The sequence below is a fragment of the Neofelis nebulosa genome, chromosome 16 (assembly GCF_028018385.1).
Source record: "Neofelis nebulosa isolate mNeoNeb1 chromosome 16, mNeoNeb1.pri, whole genome shotgun sequence".
Classification (NCBI taxonomy): domain Eukaryota; kingdom Metazoa; phylum Chordata; class Mammalia; order Carnivora; family Felidae; genus Neofelis; species Neofelis nebulosa.
In genome coordinates, this window is record NC_080797.1 from 6108291 (window position 1) to 6131928 (window position 23638).

General features: G+C 46.2%; 1 protein-coding gene across 2 annotated transcripts in view; it reads left to right on the plus strand.

The window, feature by feature from the left end:
- Positions 1-10595: 10595 nt before the first annotated feature.
- Positions 10596-23638, plus strand: part of MAP2K4 (mitogen-activated protein kinase kinase 4) — a 138063-nt gene continuing 125020 nt past the window's right edge. Inside the window, exon 1 of one of the 2 annotated variants that reach the window (XM_058704823.1) lies at positions 10596-10774. In XM_058704823.1, the coding sequence (XP_058560806.1) occupies positions 10657-10774 (118 nt within the window). In that variant the 5' untranslated portion in view covers positions 10596-10656. The remainder of the gene's footprint in view (positions 10775-23638) is intronic. The other variant, XM_058704824.1, reaches the window with a different exon arrangement.

The following is a 23638-nucleotide window of genomic DNA, read 5'->3' on the forward strand; positions in this document are numbered from 1 at the left end:
CCAAAGAAGACTTCTAAGTAAAAAAGTACTATCGATGAATTTTGCTGTATTAATCCAGTAATAAATGTCTACTGAATTCTTACAGGATTCATCATCTACGTATCTTATAATTCTTTGGTATTCAAGCAGAATTGTAGCCAAGAATAAAAACTCAGTACATTTCCGATTTAATAAAAAGAAAAATGGAAACATTTTCTGGAAGTCAAATAGAATCTATATGTATAAGAAAAAGACCTTTTTATAAAATACTTCAAAAATAATTTATGTTTTTTGGGGGCACCTGGGTGGCTCAGTCGGTTGAGCGGCCGACTTCGGCTCAGGTCATGATCTCGGGGTCGTGAGTTCGAGCCCCACATCGGGCTCTGTGCTGACAGCTCAGAGCCTGGAGCCTGTTTCAGATTCTGTGTCTCCCTCTCTCTGACCCTCCCCTGTTCATGCTCTGTCTCTCCCTGTCTCAAAAATAAATAAAACGTTAAGAAAAAAATAATGTATGTTTTTGAGTCATTTTAAAAGGTAACTGTTTAATCGCTTCTTGGCCTTTTGGCTAAGATCAAGTGTAAAATGTAACTGTTTAGGGGTACCTGGGGGGCTCAGTGGGTTAAGTGTCCGACTTCGGCTCAGGTCATGATCTCACCGTCTGTGAGTTCGAGCCCCCCGTTGGGCTCTGTGCTGACAGCTCAGAGCCTGGAGCCTGCTTCAGCTTCTGTGTCTCCCTCTCTCTCTGCCCCTCCCCCACTCATGCTTTGTCTCTCTCTCTCTCTCTGTCTCACAAAAAAATGAATACACGTTAAAAAAAAGTTTAAAAATAAGTGTATCTGCAAGAATAAACTCCTAGAAGTATATAATCTTTGGGTTAAAGGGAAAATGCATTTGTAATTTTGATAGATATTGCTACATTGCCCTTCAGTGATTGTGCAAATATGTATTCCCATCAGCAATGTATAGAATGTCCATTTTCCACACTCGTATCAACATATTGTGTAAATTTTGCTTGTTAGATAATTGGAAAAAAATGGTAACTTGGTGTGGTTTTAATTTGCACTCTGTTTTCTTTGAGTGACGTGAAACATCCTTGCCTTTTTTTTTTTTTTTTTTAAAGTAGGCTTCACATAGTGTTGGGCTTGAGCTCATGACCCTGAGATCAAGACCTGAGCTGAGATCAGGAGTCCGATGCTTAACCAACTGAGCCACCCAGGCAACCTAGTCTTTGCATTTTTAAAACTTTTTTTACGTTTTATTTATTTTTGAAAGCAAGAGGGACAGAGCATGAGTGGGGGAGGGGCAGAGAGAGGGACACACAGAATCTGAAGCAGGCTGCAGGCTCTGAGCTGCCAGCACAGAGCCGGACATGGGGCTCCAACTCACGAACCACGAGATCATGACCTGAGCCGAAATCAGACGCTCAACCGACTGAGCCACCCAGGCGCCCCAAGAATTTATTTTTAAGTAATCTCTACGTCCAACATGGGGCTCGAACTCACAACCCTGAGATGGAGAATCACATGGTCTACCAACTGAGGCAGGCAGGCGCCCCCAAATCTTATTTCCTTATAACAAATTCTGAGGTCACATCAACGGGAAAGTCTTAACAACTCTGAACTGGTATGAGAATGCGCCTATGTTTTGTGAGCTATCAGGGGCCGTGTGCCAGTTTCTGTCTGAGAACTGAGATAAGATCAGGGGGAGACCGCCTTTAAATGAATGAAGTGACTTTAGTTAACAAAAACCTTTCTTCAAACTAATGGCAGCTTGTACCTGAAATAGTTCATTTGTTAGAAAGGTCAACAGAAGGGGTGCCTGGCTGGCTCAGTCAGCAGAGCATGTGACTCTTGATCTCAGGGTCATGAGGTTTGAGCCCTATGTTGGGTGTCAAGATTACATAAATAAATAAATAAATAAATATATATGTATATATATATATATATGTATATATATGTATATATATACATATATATATATATATATATATATATATTTTTTTTTTTTTTAAGTTCAACAGGGCACCTGGGTGGCTCAGTCAGTTAAATGTCCAACTTTGGCTCAGGTCAAGATCTCACAGTTTGTGAGTTCAAGCCCCATGACAGGCTCTGTGCTGACAGCTCGGAGCCTGGAGCCTGCTTTGGATTCTGTGTCTCTCTCTGCCCCTCCCCTGCTCGTGCTCTGTCTCTCTCTCTCTCAAAAATAAGTAATAAACATTAAAATATATTTAAAAAACTAAAAAAAGTCAGCAGAAAAATATATTACTTAATTACATTTGTCTATTTTCTAAGGAAGTGTATATTATTATTGGAAAAAAAATTTTAATGTTTATTCATTTTTGAAAGAGAGACAGAGCACAAGCAGGGGTGGTGTGGAGAGAGAGGGGACACAGAATCTGAAGCAGGCTCCAGGCTCCGAGCTGTCAGCACAGAGCCCAATGCGGGGCTTGAACTCATGAACCCTGAGATCATGACCTGAGCTGAAGCCGGACGCTTAACCTACTGAATCACCCAGGTGCCCCAAGTGTGTTTTATTATTTTAATGCATATTACTATAATTATGAATGAGACTTGGAATCACTGTTTCATAAGCCATTTGTATTTATCTTTTACTCTTCTTTTTCTATTTCAGTGTTGATATTCGTTTATTGGTTTATGTACTTTTTAGCTATTAAAATAAATAAAAGTTGGGGTGCCTGGCGGGCTCAGTCATTAGCACATGTGACTCTTCATCTCAGGGTCATGAGTTTGAGCCCTTTGTTGCGTGTAGAGATTACATAAATAAATAAAAAACATTTTTTTTTCAACGTTTTTTATTTATTTTTGGGACAGAGAGAGACAGAGCATGAACGGGGGAGGGGCAGAGAGAGAGGGAGATACAGAATCGGAAACAGGCTCCAGGCTCCGAGCCATCGGCCCAGAGCCCGACGCGGGGCTCGAACTCACGGACCGCGAGATCGTGACCTGGCTGAAGTCGGACGCTTAACCGACTGCGCCACCCAGGCGCCCCAAAAAACATTTTTTTAATAAAAAATTTTTAAAAAGGTCAACAGGGCACCTGGGTGGCTCAGTTAGTGTGTCCAACTTCGACTCAGGTCAAGATCTCAGGGTCTTTGGGTTCGAGCCCCACATCGGGCTCTGTGCTGACAGCTCAGAGCCTGGAACCTGCTTCAGATTCTGTGTCTCCTTCTCTCTCTATTCCTTCCCCACTGGCACTCTGTCTCTCTCTCAAAAATAAATAATAAGCATTAAAATATATTTAAAAAAATAAAAAAGGTCAACAAGAAAATATATTATCTAATTATATTTGTCGATTTTCTAAGGAAGTGTATATTATTATTTTAATGCATATTACTATAATTATGAATGAGACTTGGAATCACTTGTTTATAAGTTATTTGCATTTATCTTTTACTCATTTTTTTCTATTTCATTGTTAATGTTCATTTGCTGGTTTATGTGCTTTTTAGGTATTAAAATAAATAAAAGTTGGGGTGCCTGGCTGGTTCAGTATGTAGAGCATGTGACCCTTGATCTCAGGGTCGTGAGTTTTTTTTTTAATTTTTTTAGTATTTATTTATTTTTGAGACAGAGAAAGACAGAGCATGGGTGGGGGAGGGTCAGAGAGAGAGGGAGACACAGAATCCGAAGCAGGCTCCAGGCTCAGAGTTGTCAGCACAGAGCCTGACGTGGGGCTCAAACTTGTCAACTGCGAGATCATGACCTGAGCCGAAGTTGGACGCTCAACTGACAGAGCCACTGAGGCGCCCCTCAGGGTCGTGAGTTTGAGCACCACAATGGGCATAGACATTACCTAAAAATAATAATAAAATTAAAACTTCAATTTTTTTCAACGTTTTTTTATTTATTTTTGGGACAGAGAGAGACAGAGCATGAACGGGGGAGGGGCAGAGAGAGAGGGAGACACAGAATCGGAAACAGGCTCCAGGCTCCGAGCCATCAGCCCAGAGCCTGATGCGGGGCTCGAACTCATGGACCACGAGATCGTGACCTGGCTGAAGTCGGACACTTAACCGACTGCGCCACCCAGGCGCCCCTAAAATTAAAACTTCAATAAAATTTGTCTGGCATTTATGTACCACAAACAAATAAACAAACATATGAAGTGTTCCTGGGGTTCAATGGGGTAGTTTTCATAGATGTATTATTTAGTGTTAACAAAACTTGTAGCATCTGGCTAATGTAAGGTTAAGTTTCATTTTCCCAAAGACTCTATCTGCTTTGTCTTTTTATAAAACCTAATTCTGACTTTTTGTTCTTGTGACATCTTCTCTCCTGCTCATTAACATTTTTTTTTTTTTTTAAAGAGAGAAAGAGAGCAAGCAGGAAGGGGGCAGAGAGAAAGGGGACACAGAATCTGAAGTAGGCTCTAGGCTCCAAGCAGCCAGCACAGGGCCTGACGTGGGGCTCGAACTCACGAACCGTGAGCTCATGACCTGAGCCGAAGTCGGGCGCTCAACCGACTGAGCCACCCAGGCGCCCCTCATTAACATTTTTATGCCATGTATAGTGTATGAGTTCATTATTAATTCTGAATATTGGGTAATTCGATCTTTTCAATATTCCAAAAACAGAGAATTCCTACGTGTCTAGCAATAATTTGTCAGTTAATCTACATGGCTGATAAAGTACTTTATCAACTATTAATTAAGTTTGGCTACTGATTTCTGATGGTTAGAGTAAGCTAACAGCTCTGTGTATATCTCTGGGGAAAAGGCACAGCTTTCTTGAGCTCTGATTGGTATAGTTAATGTAGTCTGATTATACCCAAAGTGACTGATCTATGGTCACAAGAGTTTGTGCTGTGATGGCTCTTCTTTTTTTTTTTTTTTTTTTAAATTTTTTTTAATGTTTATTTATTTTTGAGACAGAGAGAGACAGAGCATGAGCCGGGGAGGGGCAGACAGAGAGGGAGATGCAGAATCCGAAGCAGGCTCCAGGTGCCGAGCTGTCAGCACAGAGTCTGACACGGGGCTCGAACTCATGGAGCGTGAGATCATGACCTGAGCCAAAGTCAGACCCTTACCCGACTGAGCCACCCAGGTGCCCCAGATGGCTCTTCTTGAAATGAACGCCTGATTTTATTTTTATTTTAGTTTATAAAATATACAATGTCTGCCATTGTGCATTTCAGTGGTCACTGCAGGTGTATACAATGTTAAATACAATGTCGAATACAATGTTACCCTCAAGGGTAGCTATAATCAGGCTGAACTGTATACTTCAAATGGGTGAATTATATGGTATGTGAATTACAGCTCAAAGCTGTTACAAAAAAACAACAACAACAACAACAATGAAACAAAACAATGTTATTAAATTCAAACCAGATATTGTTACTTAATCTGGAAAACAAAAACCACAATGTCCTCCTTTAATTATTAAATCCTAAAATCTTGACTTAGCTAGAGGTGCCCGAATGGTCTCACATAAGTCCACAGCAACATATATCCTTGCACATGAGGACCCTACACAGCTGTACCCTAGGTGATTCCTTTCCTTTAGGTAAGAAGTTTCAATAATTTCTGATTTTTGTAAGAAACCTACTCAATTAAATTAGACAAATTTATACTCAGTCATTAGAAGTTATATTACTTGGTTTGTAATTTTGGGCAAGGAGGCAATATAATTTAGCAATATGTTTAATGTACGTGTGATTTTTTGTTTTATTGGGTTTTTCATTTCCCCCTAATATTTTATTATGAAAATTTCATGCAATTGAAAAAAATCGTTCACACCAGTCTACTCACTACCTGGATTTTGCACATATGCATCCATTTATCCATCCCACTATCCTTTCATTCGCCATCTTGTTTTTGATACATTTCAAAGTCAATTGCAGATATCAGTATATGTTCTCCTGAAGACTTTAACATTCATGCTTTTGGCTAGAACTTGATATTTCTAGATTTTTTTCTTTTGATGTATACTTTACCCACATTGAAATGCACAAATCTAGATCATATATTTGCAGCATTTTAATGAGTGCATACACTTGTGTAACCCAACCCCTGTCAAAGTACAGAACGTGACCATTGCCTTAGGGAAAGTTCCCTTCTGCCCCTTTCCAATCATGCTTCACTCCTTCCTTCCCCCCAGAATGCCCACTGTTGTTGTATTTTTGTTTGTTTGTTTCATTTTGTGTTTTTGTTTTGTTTTTGTTTTTCTAATAGTGAAGATAGATCAACAGAATATAGAATATGAAGACAGCCTGTGGGTATGTTCTGGCCCATGAGCATCATATCCTTCTAGTATATATTTGTATCGGGTCAGACTATGGCTAATACTTCAATGTCACCGTTCACATAGTGGTAAGTGACTTAGAGTGAGGTATTTCTATTTTTCTACTCTTTTTTTTATGTTTTTTTTTTTTTGAGAGACAGAGACAGAGACAGAGAGTGAGCAAGGAAGGTACACAGAGATAGAGACAGAATCTGAAGGAGGCTCCAGGCTCCAAGCTCTTAGCACACAGCCCGATGCGGGGCTTGAACTCACGAGCAGTGAGATCATGACCTGAGCCGAAGTTGGACACCCAGCCGAGTGAGCCACCCAGGTGCCCTTCCATTTTTCTACTCTTTAAACAAATTTTTAATGTTTATTTAGTTTTGAGAGAGACAGAGCATGAGCAGGGGAGGGGCAGAGAGAGAGGGAGACACAGAATCTGAAGCAGGCTCCAGGCTCTGAGCTGTCAGCATGGAGCCCGATGCGGGGCTCGAACTCATGAGCTGTGAGATCGTGACCTGAGCCGAAGTTCGAGACTCAACCTACTGAGCCGCCCAGGTGCCCCTTACCTATAAATTTGTACATGCATGCATGATTTTTAATAGTCAAAATCAATTAATGCTTTTTATATTCAATTATTTTGAGAGAGAGCAAGTGGGGTGGGGGGTGTGCATAGAGAGAGAAGGAGAGGGAGAGACTCCCAAGCAGGCTCTGTCAGCGCAGTGTCTGACACAGGGGCTCAAACTCATGACCTGAGCCGAAACCAACAGTCAGACGCTTAACCAACCAAGCCACCCAGGTGTCCTTAATTAATGCCTTCTTTTAGCAGAACTCGACAGAATTTTGGTTCTTTTGAGGGCAGTTAAAAGCTTCTCACATGTGCTTTATTTCCAATTAAATGCAATACTCAACCAATACCCAGAAACCCGCACAGCTTGCAGCCCTCTGCCTGGGGAGGCAAAAATCAGTCATTGGATGATCTGGTCTTGAGCCCTCAGTGAATGGGGGGGGGGGGGTGGACAGGAGATGGTTTTGCTCAAAGCCAAGCTGCTGAGCCTTTATAGGGGCTATGATAATGGTGATTGGCCCAGCCAAATAGTGGTGTTTGACCCTTCTTGCTTTCTCAGAGGCTGACATTGGGGTCCTAAAGTGAAATCTAGTTAAATACTATTACTTTATTTGGAATGTGAAGTGAAACATGTCTTTGGAATCTAACCATTGAGACATAGGTATCAAAAAGAACCAGCCAGGGATCCCTGGGTGGCTCAGTCAGTTGAATCTCCAACTCTTGATTTTGGCTCAGGTCATGATCCCAGGGTCATAAGATCGAGTCCCATGTCTGGCTTGGCTCTGAGCATGGATTCTGCTTAAGACTCTCTCTCTCTCTCTCTCTCTCTCTCTCTCTCTCTCTCTCTCTCTCTCTCTCTCTCTCTCCCTCTGCCCCTCCCTGCCCCTCCTGTACTCTCTCTCTCTCAGAAAAAAAAAAACAAAAACCCAGCAAGCTAGATTTCTAAACAAAGATGATCCCAGCCGCAGATATGCACACTTCTCTGCACCCTCTTTTGGGACAACGTACTCTGATATTGACATACATTGCTCACAGCAATAGTCTTTTTAAAAAAAATTTTTTTTAAAGTTATTTTTGAGAAAGAGAGAGACAGAGAGCGAGTGGGGGAGGGAGACACAGAATCCGAGGCAGGCTCCAGGCTCTGAGCTGTCAGCACAGAGCCTGACACAGGGCTTGAACTCTAAGAACAGAGAGATCATGACCTGAGTGAAGTCAGCCACTTAACCTACTGAGCCACCCAGGCGCCCCCATGGCAGTGGTCTTAATCTGTCGTTCCCATCCTTTTTAGAAGGAAAGAAATATTACATGGCAGAGCTGAGAGCTTCAAGCTCATTTGGGGATTTTTCTCAAGGAGCTCTTCCAAATGTGAATTTTTAAAAAGATTGATTGATTGATTGATTGATTGATTTATAATTTCTGTACCCAACATGGGCCTTAAACTCAAGACACTGAGATCAAGAGTTGCATGCTCAGCCAAGTGCCCATGAATTTCTTGATTATTGACACTTAATCGCTTAATGGCTTTCCCACTCCCCAAAGGTTATGCCAGCTACTCTTATTATTACTAAAAGACCTATCCTTTTAAGCAACTCATTTTCTGAACCATGTATGAGTTGGCAAAGGCTGCCATAACTAAGTATCACAGACCAGGTGGCTTAAACAACAGGTATTTCTTTTCTCAGAGTCCCGGAGGCTCATAGTGTGAGGTCAAGGTGTTTGCAGGGTTGATGTCTTCTGAGGTCTCCTTGCTTGGTTTGTAGATGGTCACCTCTTCCCTTGGGTCTTCACACAGTTTTCCCTCAGTGTGTGTCCGTGCCTTATTCTCTTTAGAAGGACACCAGGCAGGGCGCCTGGGTGGCTCTGTCGGTTAAGCGTCCGACTCTTGGTTTCGGTTCAGGTCACGGATCTCACTGAGTCACGCCTCCACCTTTTCTTGGTCATTTGTTCTCTTTCCAGGAGCACCACGCGGAAGCCATAGATGGAATATTTAGCCTGTCCTCTGGACTGAACAGCCTGGACGGGAAACTTTTCTTTCTGGTTCTCATAAGATTCCCCCAACGACCCCACATACAGGATTTCCCAGGACCAACAAGAACCAGGTGGACTCCTGATGCTTAGACGGCGATTCGGCAACGTTTATAAGGAGCTAGACTTGAAGACACTCAGTCAGCCAAACCTTCTGAGGGCAGGCCTTTCTGAGGCAGACTCAGTGCAAGGCTCTCCCCTTAAGTACATCTTCCTGTTTTCATCTTCAATACGCCTTGGTTGCCTCCCCGACTTACTTTTCCTAAGCCCCATCTGCAGCCCCTGTTAGCTTCTGAGCAATCATGAGGAGGCTGAGGTTGGGTTCACAGCAAGAAGGCAGAGGGCCCTTGTGACTGAGGACACGCTTTTCCAACATGGTATGAGGAAGTTCCAGCACAGATAAGGTCTGTGCTGTGGAAGGAGGTTTGAGAACGAGGCCCTTGTATACATTGTGCAATGCTTCCAAAGGGCAGGGATCGTCCAGCTCCACAGTTTAGATTAATTGTGATAGTGCACAGTTGGTCATTCATTTAGATTAATTGTGATAGTGCACAGTTCAGTTGGTCATTCAATTATAGGCAAGACATACCCCTGCCTGGAGACCCGGGTCTCACCATATCAATTACATTTCCATTGGCCCAGAAACTCTTAGCCTCACAGAGGACTATTTTTTTCTGCTTTTAGCTGCTGCGTTCCTAGAATCAAAGTCTCTGTGCAAAGCACTGGAGGAACCCTGAGTTTGGGGGGGAGGTTTTCATTTTATATAGTTGGTAATAATGACCATGGCTGGTGTTCTACTGTGTAGAGCAGGTGGGCAAAGGAACCCAGTGTGTGTTGAGGGGGAGTTGGGGATGTAAGTAGTGTATTTTGGGAGGCCAGGGAATGTTGGGGGCTTAAGAAACGTTTTTCACATTTAAGGTTCATACAAATTACTTAGAGATACTATTATTATTTTTAAAAAAATTTTAACGTTTATTTATTTTTGAGAGACAGAGAGAGAGAGAGAGAGAGAGAGAGCGCACAAGCAGGGGAGGAGCAGAGAGAAAAGGAGACACAGAACCCAAAGCAGGCTCCAGGCTCTGAGCTGTCTGCACAGAGCCCAACCCGGGGCTCGAACTCATGAGCTGTGAGATCATGACCTGAGCCGAAGTCTGACGCTTAACTGAGCGCCCCTCCCGGGGATATTATTTAGAATGCAGATTCTGATTCACAGTTTGGAGAGGAGTCCGGAGACGTCGCTTCGAGTAGCACCCCGTAGCAGCCCCCAGGTCAGCGTGGAGGGTTGGGGTGTCGGGCGGAGCTTAACAGGGGCTCCTGATGGGACCACAGCTAGAGCCAGAGTGCCCTCTGGAAGTGCCCTGCCAGAGGCTGGACAGGAAGCACGACCCCGGGGGTCCTGTTCAGCTCGACCGGTCTGATTTCGGCTTCTGTGGTTTCCAACGAGGGGGCTCGTAAACTTCTTGGGGTCGCAGGCCTCTGCGGGAGCGACGAAAGCTCTGCGTCCCCTAACCTCCCCGGCGCACCCGCGCTCGTAACGCTGCTGCAAAGCGCCCTAGGCCCCGCGAGCCGGCCCGCAGCGCCGGGGCAGCCCGGCTGCCTTCCTCCCGGGCCGGGCACCCGCGCCCTGGGCGGTTCTGCGGCTCCGCAGCTGGCGCGGCTCGGCGTCGGGCTCCGGAGCGCGCGCGCGCGCGCGCGCGGCGGGAGGCGTGTCCGGGGAGGCGTGTCGGGGGCGGGCCGGGGGCGTGGCCAAGGCGGGCGCTGGCCGCGCCCCTCGGCCGTGCGAGAGGCCGAGCTTGCTGCATTGCAGCCGCCGCGGCGCCGCTCGGCTCCTCACTCCCAACAATGGCGGCTCCGAGCCCGAGCGGCGGCGGCGGCGGCTCCGGGGGCGGCAGCGGTAGCGGCACCCCGGGCCCCGTGGGGCCCCCGGCGCCGGGCCACCCGGCCGTCAGCAGCATGCAGGGTAAGGAACGCGCCAGCGCCGCGACCCCCGCCCCCCCGGCGCGGCCGTCGGCGTCGTCGCGGCCTGTCCCCCGCGGCCCGCGGACGCCCCCGGACCCGGCCGAGGAAGCCACCGGGGCGGCCCGCGCCCCCGCCCGCCGCGCGCCCGGCCCTGCCCCGGCCCCGCGCGCAGGCCCCGGCCCGCGGCCTCCGCGCACCCCCCACCCCCCCCCCGCCCCCTCGGCCCCCGCCGGGCCCGCGGGAGGCCCACCTGGCCCGGGCCCGCCCCCGCGGCCGCCCCCGCCGCCGCCGCCGCCGCTCACCTGGCGCCGCCCCGCCCGCGTTTCCGGGCCCGCGCCGGGCTGGCCTCCCGCGGGCCGGGCCGCGCCGCGCAGGTAGGCGGCGGCGCTGCGTCCCCGGCGCCCCGGCCTGGCGCCCCCCCCCCCCCCCCCGCGCCCCGCCGCCGCAGCCGTGGGGCCCCGCGCAGGGCCATCTTGGCTCCCCGCGGGGCGCCGCCGGAGCCGGGCCCGCCCGCCGACTGGGCGCCCCCCGCGGGGACCCCCCCCCCCCCGCGCCTGCAAACTTTCCCGGGGGGCGGGGGAAGGGGAAGGGGGGAGGGGGAGGGACGGGGGTGGGGTGGGGGAGGGGCTGCTCCGGCCTGTGCCACCTGTAAGGTTAGTAGTTCGGACGGCCGTCGGGCCCGGGTGACCGCGTTGGCGTGGCACAGGCTGGAAATATCCGTAAATACGCGAGAGCCCTGGATTCGGTTTCAGTGGGGGAGACGCAGGAGACAGAAAGGCAGGGGGTCCCGGTGGTACTGGGTCGTGTCTGGACGTCCGAGGCCGCCGCCTCCTTAATGAATTAATGCTTCTCCCCCACTGGGAAGGCGAATTCCAATCCGCGTGGCTCCTGACCGAGGGGGTGTTGTGAAAACACCAGCCCCCACCCCCACCCCCACCCCTCCCCAGCCCATCAGGGGCCATTCCCTGAAGTTTTCGGGGGGATTTCGGGGGAGTCCTGTTATTTTTAAAACCGGGAATCTCAGCGACCTCTTGGACGACTTCAGCTAACCGCTTATGTTACAATATCAGCAGAATGGGTCGCGATACCCTCGGCGGTCAGTGTCACCATGGTGACATTTTTACTCTCTGATTAGAACCTTCCCGACAGGGCTCTTGCAGTGTCTTGAGCCGCGTGCCCGGGTCTGTCTCAACCGCCTTGGGGTCTTCGTGTCGATGAGAGGGTGCGTGATTCAGGAAAGCAGAGACAGGATGCCCTCAAGTTTTCCCTCCCGGCTGCTTGCGCTCCCTGGGAGATCATTTCAGTACACGTAAAGAATGGTGATGTACAGACGGGATGATGTCAGAGCTCCGAGGACACTTTCTGTGCAGGCCCTCATGATTAATTCAGACCGAAGTAGTTGTTGGCCGCTGCTGTGTTGCACAGCCCAATGTGTATATGTGTGTATGCAGACGAGGTAAGAGATGGGTTTTCTGACAAGGACCGCTCTCCAGTCCAGTCGTTGCTGGAAATGAGGCGGAAAAACGACAGTTTAGGATTGTATGGCTTTTGCAAAATGGGTGACTTCTAAAGCTTATAAAAATAGTGCATTTGTGTGTGTGTGTGTGTGTGTGTGTGTGTGTGTGTGGTGGGGAGTTTATTTTGGTGGGGGTAGGGATGCTGATAGTTTGAAAAAGCTGTATACATTTATTATTAATTATTATTATTATTATTATTTTGGTTTAAAAATGTTGAGCTTCCCAGTGCTGGGCATAGACTCTAGTGCTGGGCATACAGCAGAGAGTTAGTTGGGCATTTTCCTCCCTCCTGATGAGACGGGGCAGGAAAGACAGTCCGCAGGTACATAAGAAAACTTACTCATGGAGAAGAGTGTTAGGAAGGTAGCAAGCGGGGTTTTGCGATGGAAGATAAGAGGAGTGTGTGGTGTGCTTCGATAAGAGGGGTAGAGAAGACCTGTCTGGAAAGATGACTGTCGTGCTCCGGGCAGAGGGGACACTGTGTGTGTGTGAAGCTTCCGGAATGGGGAAGAGCTTGCGGTGGTGCCCTTGTGGTTGGGCAATATTCTGAGGCTCTCCATTCTTCTCCGCCACCTCTGTGTTTCTGATGTCTAGTAACCTTTCCAACAAGCGGAACCTAGTTTTAAAAGGGAGAAGGCGGACATAGACTTCTCTTTGGATTATTGATGAATTTTCTTGTACCAGCACCATGTCTAGCCTTGATTGGCTGAGGAACCTGCTAGTTATAAGTGTCTTGTTCTTGAACCTTTTTTTGCTGACTCAGAACGAAGAGAAGCACCTGAAAGTCGCCGGATGTTGTCTAGTGCAATCCAGGTTATAATCCATGAGCTTAAAGAGCAGTTGAGGACCTTTTTTGTTTACTTCGTATGCTTAGAGCCCAACCTTTCATGCTTCCTCTGCTAGAGACCTTTGGTTTTAGATCGGGCTTCAGACCCTTAGAAGATGTTTGGTATATACCACCCCCTTCCTCCAATCTGTTTCTACTTGCTGCCCTGTAAAACATTGCCTTCCTGGGACGTGTTAATGACCCTCCTCTTTCAAACAGCTAGTTGCAGGACTTATGGAACACATTTCATCTAACAGACATGTGAGGTCCTTCTGTGTGATAAGCTCTGTGCTGGGCACTGGATAACCCTGTACACTGTTTTCATGGCTTGACATTTGTGACCCAAGAGTGTGGTCCACATTGGGAAGTATTGTTTTCCTAATGCCATAACATTTAAGAGCTCTGGAGTCCTGGATTTGAATCCCCTTGTCAGGATTTAAGATTTTTGTGACCTAGGGCAAGATACTCAACCTCTCTAACCCTCAGGTTTTCAGTTGGGAAGTAGGAATAATGATCACTTCACAGGTTCTTTGTGAATGCATGTAGGGCATGGGTCTGACATAGTAAGGATGTGATACATGTCAGCCATCATCATTGTTTTAATGTTTTTTTTTCTTTAATGTTTATTTGGGGGGTGGGGAGGGAGGGAGACACAGAATCTAAAGCAGACTCCAGGCTCCGAGCTGTCAGCACAGAGCCCGACGCGGGGCTCGAACTCACGAACCGTGAGATCATGACCTGAGCCGAAGCCGGACACTTGACCCACTGAGCCACCCAGGCGCCTCCCTCCATCATCATTGTTAATAGCAACAATGCGTTGTTTGTAATATGGTGTCACTAATAGTCTCTTTCACTATTAGTAGACGAGTCCCTAACCCCTCATGATCTACTACACATTTTCTTTAGCTTCATTATTACTGGGTCCCACCTTTCTCACTAATCTGCTGATTTCTGCTTTTCATTATTGAGCCTTTCCTTTAAGAATATCCCTGATGGGTCTTTATTCTACCTAGATTCAGGAAACTGCTCACTCCTCTGCAGGCGCTGTGACTTGGGCCATTTACTCACCTTTTCTGAACTCTTGAGTTTCTCATCTGCTAAGATAGGAATAATACCCATATGGCCGGGCTGTTGTGAGGGTCACGTTATTAGAGTAATGCACATGGAAATGTTTGGAAAATTATGAACTATCAGAAAAAAGGATTATTATTAGACATGGTTATTTACCTCCTTGAGTTACTATTCGCTTAAAATGTATAGATTTGAAAGCTCTCATAAACACAAGAAGTTTATTCTAGAAGACTTAAAGCAGGGGAATATATAAAACTTCCTTAAACTTTACTCTGGTAGTTTAAATGTGGTTAGAATAGGCGCAGTCGGTTAAGCGTCCGACTTCAGCCAGGTCACGATCTCGCGGTCTGTGAGTTCGAGCCCCGCGTCGGGCTCTGGGCTGATGGCTCGGAGCCTGGAGCCTGTTTCCAATTCTGTGTGTCTCCCTCTCTCTCTGCCCCTTCCCCGTTCATGCTCTGTCTCTCTCTGTCCCAAAAATAAATAAAAAACGTTGAAAAAAATTTAAAAAAAAAAAAAAAAAAAAATAAATGTGGTTAGAATAGTTAGAACCTGCAATTGATTCTGAAGGATCAGTTCTGGAGGCATTTATAAAGTACTTGTTACAGGAAATAGTCCTAAAGTATACATTGTAGTATACAAAGTATACAATGTATACATTGTATACAAAGTTTACAAAGTATACATTGTATACAATGTAAAGTATACATTGTAGGTACCTCTCCTAATGAGCTGTTCTAGGCAGGCAGTTTTTCCTTTTTTCTTCTTGGGTCTTAAATGCAGATGTGTAACAAAACTTATGGACCAGTCCAGTCCTTACCTACTTAGCTTCACCTGAACAGTTAATAAATATCAATTTTTTAAAAATGTTTATTATTTTTGAGGGGGGGGGGCAGAGAATCCCAAGCAGCCTCTACGCTGCCAGTGCAGAGCCTGACACGAGGCTCAGTCCTACGGCTGTGAGGTCGTGACCCGAGCCGAAATCAAGAGTCAGATGCTTAACTGACTGAGCCACCAGGGCACCCATATAAATAAATACCATTTTAAATGAAAAGATGATAGCTTGATTGTTCTTAAACACACACAAAATAATGTACGGCCTGGCAGCTATGATTAATAATGCCATATTGCGTATTTGAGAGCTGCTAACAGCAAATCTTAAAAGTTCTCATCACAAGAATAAAAGTTGTTTGTGTATGCGATGGACGTTAACAAGACTTACTATGGTGACCATTTTTGGAGATATACACGTATCGACTCATTAAGTTGTACCCCTGAAACTAATGTAATGTCAGCTATACCTCAATAATAAAAAAAAAAAATGCAAAAATAAACACACAAAACTTTCAAGTGTAATGACACATATCTGTTAAGAAAAAAATGAAGATTTAAAATCAATGCACTTTTTTTTTCTCCCAGTAATATTGAAATACATAAAAGATGTGGGAAACACCCTATCTGTGATTATATTTGACTATTTGTTTTACCAGTTAGTCTGTGGTTTTCAAGAACTACGGGGAGATTCCTTTATCTGGATTTTAAAGAACTGAACTGTGCAGACAGTGGGTATAGTTCCAAACCTAGAATTTCTTGCCTTTTCTTCCCAGTGTGCTGAGTACTATTTCTCTACCATTTATTTGACATAACCTAAAACAAGCGCAGCTTAGCAAATTGGTCCCCCCGCAAAGCACACTGCATTTCTGTGTTCTCTTGAAAATCAAGCATCCCTGATCTTCAAAGACAAAAAGTAGAAAAACCATGCTTTCAGCACACTTTCTCACCTTTCGCTGTCACGTGCTTTCTAGTGAATGTGTCCTGAAACTTGTTTTGAGATGGGATATTAGCTAACCCTGTGTTTTTTGAGTCCTGTTGTCTTCTTTCCGAAAAGTCTCTGTTTTCCTTCCGCTTTGTTTACCTAATCGGAGAGGCTGGATGGATTTGGGCACATAGAGTTTCCCCGATTTCTAGGGGTCAGGAGATCACAGCTCCTTCATACGTAATCCAGGTCAGTCTCCTCTGCGACCTCCATGTCTCAGAGGTAGAGATACGGCCCAAATTACACAACCTGGGAAACTGCAATTCAGGTTTAAACTTAAGAAGGGAAACTGATAGTTAACACAGGTCTTTTCCATGGTCTCTACCTAATTTGATGCTCACCAGCACCCTCGAAGGGGAGGTGGGCACAGTCCCCTTTCGTAGATTAGGGAACTGACCACTTCAGGTAATTTGCCCAGTGGAGGCAGGTTTTAACCCAGCCTTTCTTCCTGGTCAATAACACAGTTTCACACAGGTTCTCCGAGCTCTAAGTCATTTCAGCCATCAGGTCTGAGGGAAGAATGTTTGCCAGCAGAGATGCAGATTCAGGAATAGAAAGGGGAGATTATTTTAAGTTGCAGTCAGGGGGTGGGAGCTCTAAGCCGCCAGCCATGTTTGGGTTGTTTCTGGAGCCTTGTCCTTCCTGATGCTCCTTTTTATGTCACAGTTCTAAACTTGCTGGAGGGTCGACAGCAGCATTTTGAATTAGGGGGCGTTTTTCTTTCTTTTTCTTTTTAAAAAATTTTTTTAAAATTTATTTTTGAGAGAGACACAGAGTGAGTGGGAGAGGGGCAGAGAGAGGGAGAGAGAGGGAGACACAATCCAAAGCAGGCTCCAGGCTCTGAGCTGTCAGCACAGAGCCCCACATGGGGCTCAAACCCACGAACCACGAGATCATAACCCGAGCTGAAGTCGGATGCTTAACCGACTGAGCCACCCAGGTGCCCTAAAAAAAATTTTTTTTTAATGTTTACTTTTGAGAGAGAGAGAGAGAGACAGACAGATAGAGTGCAAGCAGGGGAGGGTCAGAGAGAGAGGGAGACACAGAATCCGAAGCAGGCTCCAGGCTCTGAGCGGTCGGCACAGAGCCCTATGTGGGGCTCGAACCCACGAACTGTGAGATCATGACTTGAGCCGAAGTCAGACACTTAACCCACTGAGCCACCCAGGTGCCCCTGGAACATTTTAATTACACTTTGGCCCGGGGGGGGGGGGGGCAGTATAGGTTTGAAAGGTAGTGGAACTCTTTCAACACTACACATGCCATGGCAAAGGAACCCAGTTAGCAAAAGAGTTCATAATTGATGTCAGCATCCTGACTACATCTGTCATCTGGGGCAAATTACTGTCTCTGCTTTGTTTCTACCCTTATCCCCCCAGCTCCAGAAGAGGAGACACAGTCTTCATGTGTCTCCTCACACTCCTGGCCAAGTTGAGAAGTAACGTGTACTTCTAGAAATGATTCGAGGGCCAGGAGTGACAAGATCTGCCTAATTTGGGGCTACACAGTCAAAGGGAGCATCGGTTAGTAGTTAACGCAAGATGGGCCCCTGGAAAGACGGTGCCGTTGCTACAGCTGGATTCCTGAACAGCACATCATTCTCCACGACGTGGAAAGATGATCGAGGTGGACACCACAGCAGCTTTTTCAGGGCCTACCTTGTTTCCGCTTACCAAAGACCGCTCCGACAAAATTTTTAAAAGGGGGGAAACCAGAAAGGCGTTGCCAGACATATTTGGTAGTGCGTTCGTTGTCTGACTTTGCTGAAAAAACTAAGTGACACTAAGCGGCTCCCCCTGATGGATGCCGGTATCCCTGAGATCTGGGTTGGGATCTTGCCAGGGAAACTATCCCCCTTCGTGGACACCAGGACACCAGGCTGTGTCTAGGAAGGGCTGTGGCAGAATGTAGAGCCCGGGGTGGGGATCCCCGTGCTGTCTGGAGTCCCTCCCTGTTTCCTCCCTTAGGGTGACAGGAAGTAAAAGGAGGGGGACTGGTTTTGTGTAGGCGGAGCTGGTCCCGATGGGGAAGGTGCCACAGCCATTGCTCACCTGAGGGAGGGACCAGGAGTAATTACTGTGGTCGTAATAACCTCTGGTCCAGGCGCAGTGCTGGACCTGTAGATGTGCTAATCATCACAAAGCACTTTTGGGTAGTACTCTTGTGTTCTACAGATGAGACAATGGAGGCTCACGGAGGTTCGATACTTGCCGCAGTCACAGTCATAAATTGCCCCGCCCAGGTACACGGGGGCTTCAGTGAACAGGTTGGAGATGATAATATAGGCTTTAGTTACATAGCCAAAGAGTCAATGGGGTAGTTTATTGGCCACAGGCAGAAAAAAGAAATGGCTTAGGAGCACTGACAAGATCCCGAGTTAAAACCAACTTTGGAGAGGATTTGATCGGTATTTTTAAAAATTGTTTATTTATTTTTGAGAGACAAAGAACATGAGCGGGAGAGGGGCAGAGAGAGGGAGAGAGAGAGACACAGAATCTGAGGCAGGCTCCAGGCTGTCAGTACAGAGCCTGACGCGGGGCTCGAACCCACAGACTGTGAGATCCTGACCTGAGCCGAAGTCAGCTGAGCTCTGCAGGCACCCCGGATTTGATCAGTATTTATGAAATCACGAATGGTTCTGGATGATGCAGGCAAGCTGGAATTAGTGAATTAGGGCGGCTCCCCTTTTCAGTTAGTGAATGGTGAAGCAAGGGGAGGCAGGAAGCAGCACAGCAGGAAGCAAATCTTGCGGAAACCACTCTTGAGCACAACGAAAACACAAATTTTGGACAAGCTGAGATCAATCCTTGGATGTTAGGGCCCTAATGATGTACTCTGAATAACTCCGCAGTTGGGGCCACATGCCACAATTTTGAGGCTGATTTTGGAAGGCAGCACACACGAGGCTCTTCCTGCTCCTGTTGGAAGCAAGACTGGGTAGCTTGCTCTGTGGGCGTGACCCAGTAAGGGGGTTCTGATTTCCTTCCTCCCTCCCTCCCTCCCTCCCTCCCTCCCTCCCTTCCTCCCTCCCTCCCTCCCTCCCTCCCTCCCTTCCTTCCCTCCTTCCCTTTTTCTCTTTCTTTCTCTCTCTCTCTCTTTCTAAGTTTATGTATTTTGAGAGAGACAGAGAGTGGGAGAGTCCCCAGCAGGTTCCGCACTGTCAACGCAGACCCCATCCAGGGCTCGAACTCACAAAAACACGAGGTCATGACCAGAGCTGAAATCGAGAGCCGGACGCCCAGCTGACCGGGCCACCCAGACGTGCCAGGCTCTGAGTTTCTTTACACTAGTGTGGATGTATACTGTGGCCCATAGTCCATTTTCAGCAGTACCAGACCCGGGTGTGAGGGAGCTGGAAGGAACTGCCGGGGAAGCTGGAAACCACCGATGCCCCTGTCCCGCACCCTCGATGGGTTACACCATCAACCCAGAGAAGGGGACCCGGGATAACGCAAAGCCCCACGGGGCCGTTTCACAGGCATAGCAGGTGTCGACACACTGTTCCCAAATTCTAAGATAAGATTACCTGATTACTATTCCTTTTTGTTTTTAATTTTTAAAAATTTATTTATTTTTTAAATTTACACCCAAGTTAACATATAGTGCTGATTTCACAGTGATTTCAGGGGTAGATTCCTTGGTGCCCCTCCCCCATTTAGTCCATCCCCCCTCCCACAACCCCTCCAGGAGCCCTCTGTTCTTCATATTTAAGAGTCTCTTATGTTTTGTTCCCCTCCCTGTTTTTTTTTTTTTTTTAATGTTTATTCATCTTTGAGAGACAGAGCGTGAGCAGGGGAGGAGCAGAGAGAGAGAGGGAGACACAGAATCCAAAGCAGGCTCCAGGCTCCGAGCTGTCAGCACAGAGCCTGACTCGGGGCTCAAACTCACAAACCGTGATGAGATCAGGACCTGAGCCAAAGCTGGATGCTCAACTGACTCACTGAGGCTCCCCTCCTCCCTATTTTTCTATTAATTTTGCTTTCCTTCCTTTATGTTCATCTGTCTTGTATCTTAAAGTCCTCATATGAGTGAAGTCATATTTGTCTGTCTCTGACTAATTTCACTTAGCATAATATCCTCTAGTTCCATCCAGGTAGTTGCAAATGGCAAGATTTCATTCTTTTTGATTGCTGAGTAATACTCCATCGTGTGTATGTACATATATATATATATATATATATGTATATGTATATATATACACACACACAAACACACACACACCACACATCTTTATCCATTCATCCATCGGTGGACATTTGGGCTCTTTCCATACTTTGGCTGTTGTCGATAGTGCTGCTATAAACATGGGGGTGCAAATGTCCCTTCGAAACAGCACACTTGTATCCCGTGGATAAATGCCTAGTAGTGCAATTGCCAGGTTGTAGGGTAGTTCTGTTTTTAGTTTTTTGAGGAACCTCCATACTGTTTTCCAGAGTGGACGCACCAGCTTGCATTCCCACCAACAATGCAAAAGAGATCCTTTTTCTCTGCATCCTCGCCAACATCTGTTGTTGCCTGAACTGTTAATGTTAGCCATTCTGACAGGTGTGAGGTGCTATCTCATTGTGGTTTTGATTCGTATTTGGATGTCTTCTTTGGAGAAGTGTCTGTTCATGTCTTTTGCCCATTTCCTCACTGGATTATTTGTTTTTTTGGGATGTTGAGTTTGATCAGTTCTTTATAGATTTCGGATACTAACCCTTTATCTGATATGTCATTTGCAGATATCTTCTCCCATTCTGTCAGTTGCCTTTAGTTTTGCTGATAGTTTCCTTTGCTGTGCAGAAGCTTTTTATTTTGATGAGGTTCCAATAGCTCATTTTTGCTTTGGTTAATTTTTTTTAATGTTTATTTTTAACAGAGAGACAGAGTGTGAGCCACCGAAAGGCAGAGGGAGGGAGGGAGGGAGAGAGAGAGAGAGAGAGAGAGAGAGAGAGAGAGAGAGAGACACAGAATTAAGTAGGCTCCAGAGCCCGATGTAGGGCTCGAATTTATGAACTGCAAGATCATGACCTGAGCCGAAGTGGGATGCTTAACTGACTGGACCACTCAGACACCCCCCTCATTATTATTCTTAATTTTATAGTTAAAGGAGGAAACGGAGGTTCAGGTGAAATGACTTGACTTTCACAGTTGGAACTAGGACCCTGGATTAACATTTTTTGTTTCGTGTTCTACTTTCGCAAATACTCTCTGCCTTTTGTTTTTGTATACACTTGCTCACCTCCTAAATGGCCTTCTAAACTAATGCAGACAAGCTCACTTTGTCTGGCAGATACCATAATGGTAGGTTTCCAGTCCTGGCCAGTGCAGGGCTCTCACGATTGGGGTAAGAGCGTGAGGTTGAGGAGGAGTGTGGGAAAGAGGGTGGCCCAGTGAGAAAGGGGAGGAGAAAGCCCCACAGAGCTCCAGTTCTCTTGACCGCTTCCTAACACATTGTCATATGTATACATCTTCCTAACACATTGTCATGTGTATACATCTGGGTATTTAGTCTTGGTTGGGGGGGGGGGGAGGGTTAAGATTTAATGCAAACAAACTTACCTGGGACCAGATAAAATGAAAAGATTCAAAGTGGAGGATCATGTAAAATTTAGTCCCAGCCTACAGATACCAGGATAAAAAAGTGGGAGGAGGCCCCTGAGATTTTCAAAATTACCTGGTTACCTGCAACAGATTGAACTGGTACCTCGTGCTCCTGGAGTTGTAGTACATGAAGCGAGTGCGTGGAAAGACAGAATTGAGATACGGGTGACCTCAAAAATTGAACATTTGTGAATGAATAGTGATGGACTAATTATAGCCTAGCCACAAACTGGCTTTTTATAAAGCTGAGAATATTGGAAGTTTTCCTCATCATTTCTTTCCTCCAACCTTTCTGTTCTCAGACGAGGTTGCTGGTGGTCCCCTTGGCCCCTCCCTGCCCTTTGAGTTTAATGAGCTAGGGGAGCTCTAGAAAGATTTAGCTAATAGCCTTTTGTCTGGTTTAATTGATAGGATTAAGTGGGATTCCAAGGTGAGCCATTATGTTTGAGTTAGTTGAACCCTCCTTGCCTGTGAACTCCGCGTCTGGTAGCAAGCTTTTTTAAATTTTATTTTTAAAAATTTTTATTTTTGAGAGAGAGGGAGACAGAGAATCTGAAGCACACCCGCACTGTCCGCACAAAGCCCAACACGGGGCTCGAACTCATGAACTGTGAGATCATGACCCGAGCTGAACCTCAGCTCAACCCACTGAGCCACCCGCAAGTCTTTTCTGAGGGAGAAATAATGCAGAGATGGACAGATCCATTCACCTGGTCGCTGTATCCATAACTAGATAAAAAGAACAAGTCTGTACTTAGGTGGTGAGCATTTCAGCCTCCTCCCTTTTTATCTACCTGTGTTGATTCCTGTATCTAAGGTGTATTTAACCTCCCATGTGGTTAGAACAGTAATTGGTGACATTGTAACATTATCAGTTACATATACATTTAAGCATTTTTTTTTCTGTTTCTTAAAATTACCCTGTAACTTATTTTTAGCAGTTGTGCAAACAGCCCCAACTCCTTTTTCTTGTATCTTTCAAGTTTATTTTTCTTGCTCCTTTCTCCATTCATAGTTATTTTGTTTTCCTCTCCTGCTTCCCTTTAATTTTGCTAACTAGTAGCGAACACTAACTATATTTAGAGCTGAAAAGAGAAGAGTGACTATTGCCTTCAACTTGTTTCAGTCTTTCATCAGTTTCCCCTCCAGCTGTCAGGTGGATTTTGCCTTCAGCTCAGCAGGGAGAGCTGGAGACCCGCCTTCTGAACTGAGGGTGGGGTTCCTCTGTGCTCTCTATGCCACTGCTGCTGACAGAGAACCAGTTTCCTCTCCTTCCGACCTGTGTTCACCTCATTGGGCCCGTGGGAGAGTGGCTGGGCTGGCTTTTAGTTGCTTAGGCTTACAAGGGCCACGGATCTCCGACTTTTTTCTTTCTGAAGTCTGTTCTTGCCACACATCTGCTGGGGCCGCAAGTTGAACTTGAGGGGTAGCTGCCTCCAGGTTTGCCCTGGGTCCTCCAGCCCGGAGCTCCCCGGTGCCCACTCCCCCTGTGTTGGCATTTGTGTGGTTAGCCAGTAAGCAGGGGGTTACTCTTGGGCAAAGTAGCTACGTTGGGATTTTTCCGGTATTGTACCCGATAGGTGATATCTTTATCTTAGAATCCTAAGCATTCTGATAATTGGATGGGAGAGAGTACTTAAACACATCCTTCTTTTAGTCCTGGCTCTTTTCCTAGAAGTTTTGGTTGAATTCCCATAAATACAGAATGAGTAGTGATACTCATTCTGAATTTCCCATGTTGTTTCTGAAGGCATTAATAAACGCAGTCATAGGTGGACTATTGAGAAAACCAGGCATTCACCCCCTAAACCAAGGGGGTGAAAGAATATTTTAAGAATAGTTAAATATTTTATTTAAGAACCTTAAATAATTTGTTGTCAACAGCTTATTTTACTGGGTGCATTTTACAAAAAATTAACATCTATATAAATGAATACATAAGGCGTAATCAGGTCCAGCTGGATTTGGGAAATGTGCTCACGTTCCTAAGGAGATTTCACAGGTTTTCTTCCTGTAACTTGTAAGGTCCCACCCTGCATATCATTCCTAGGG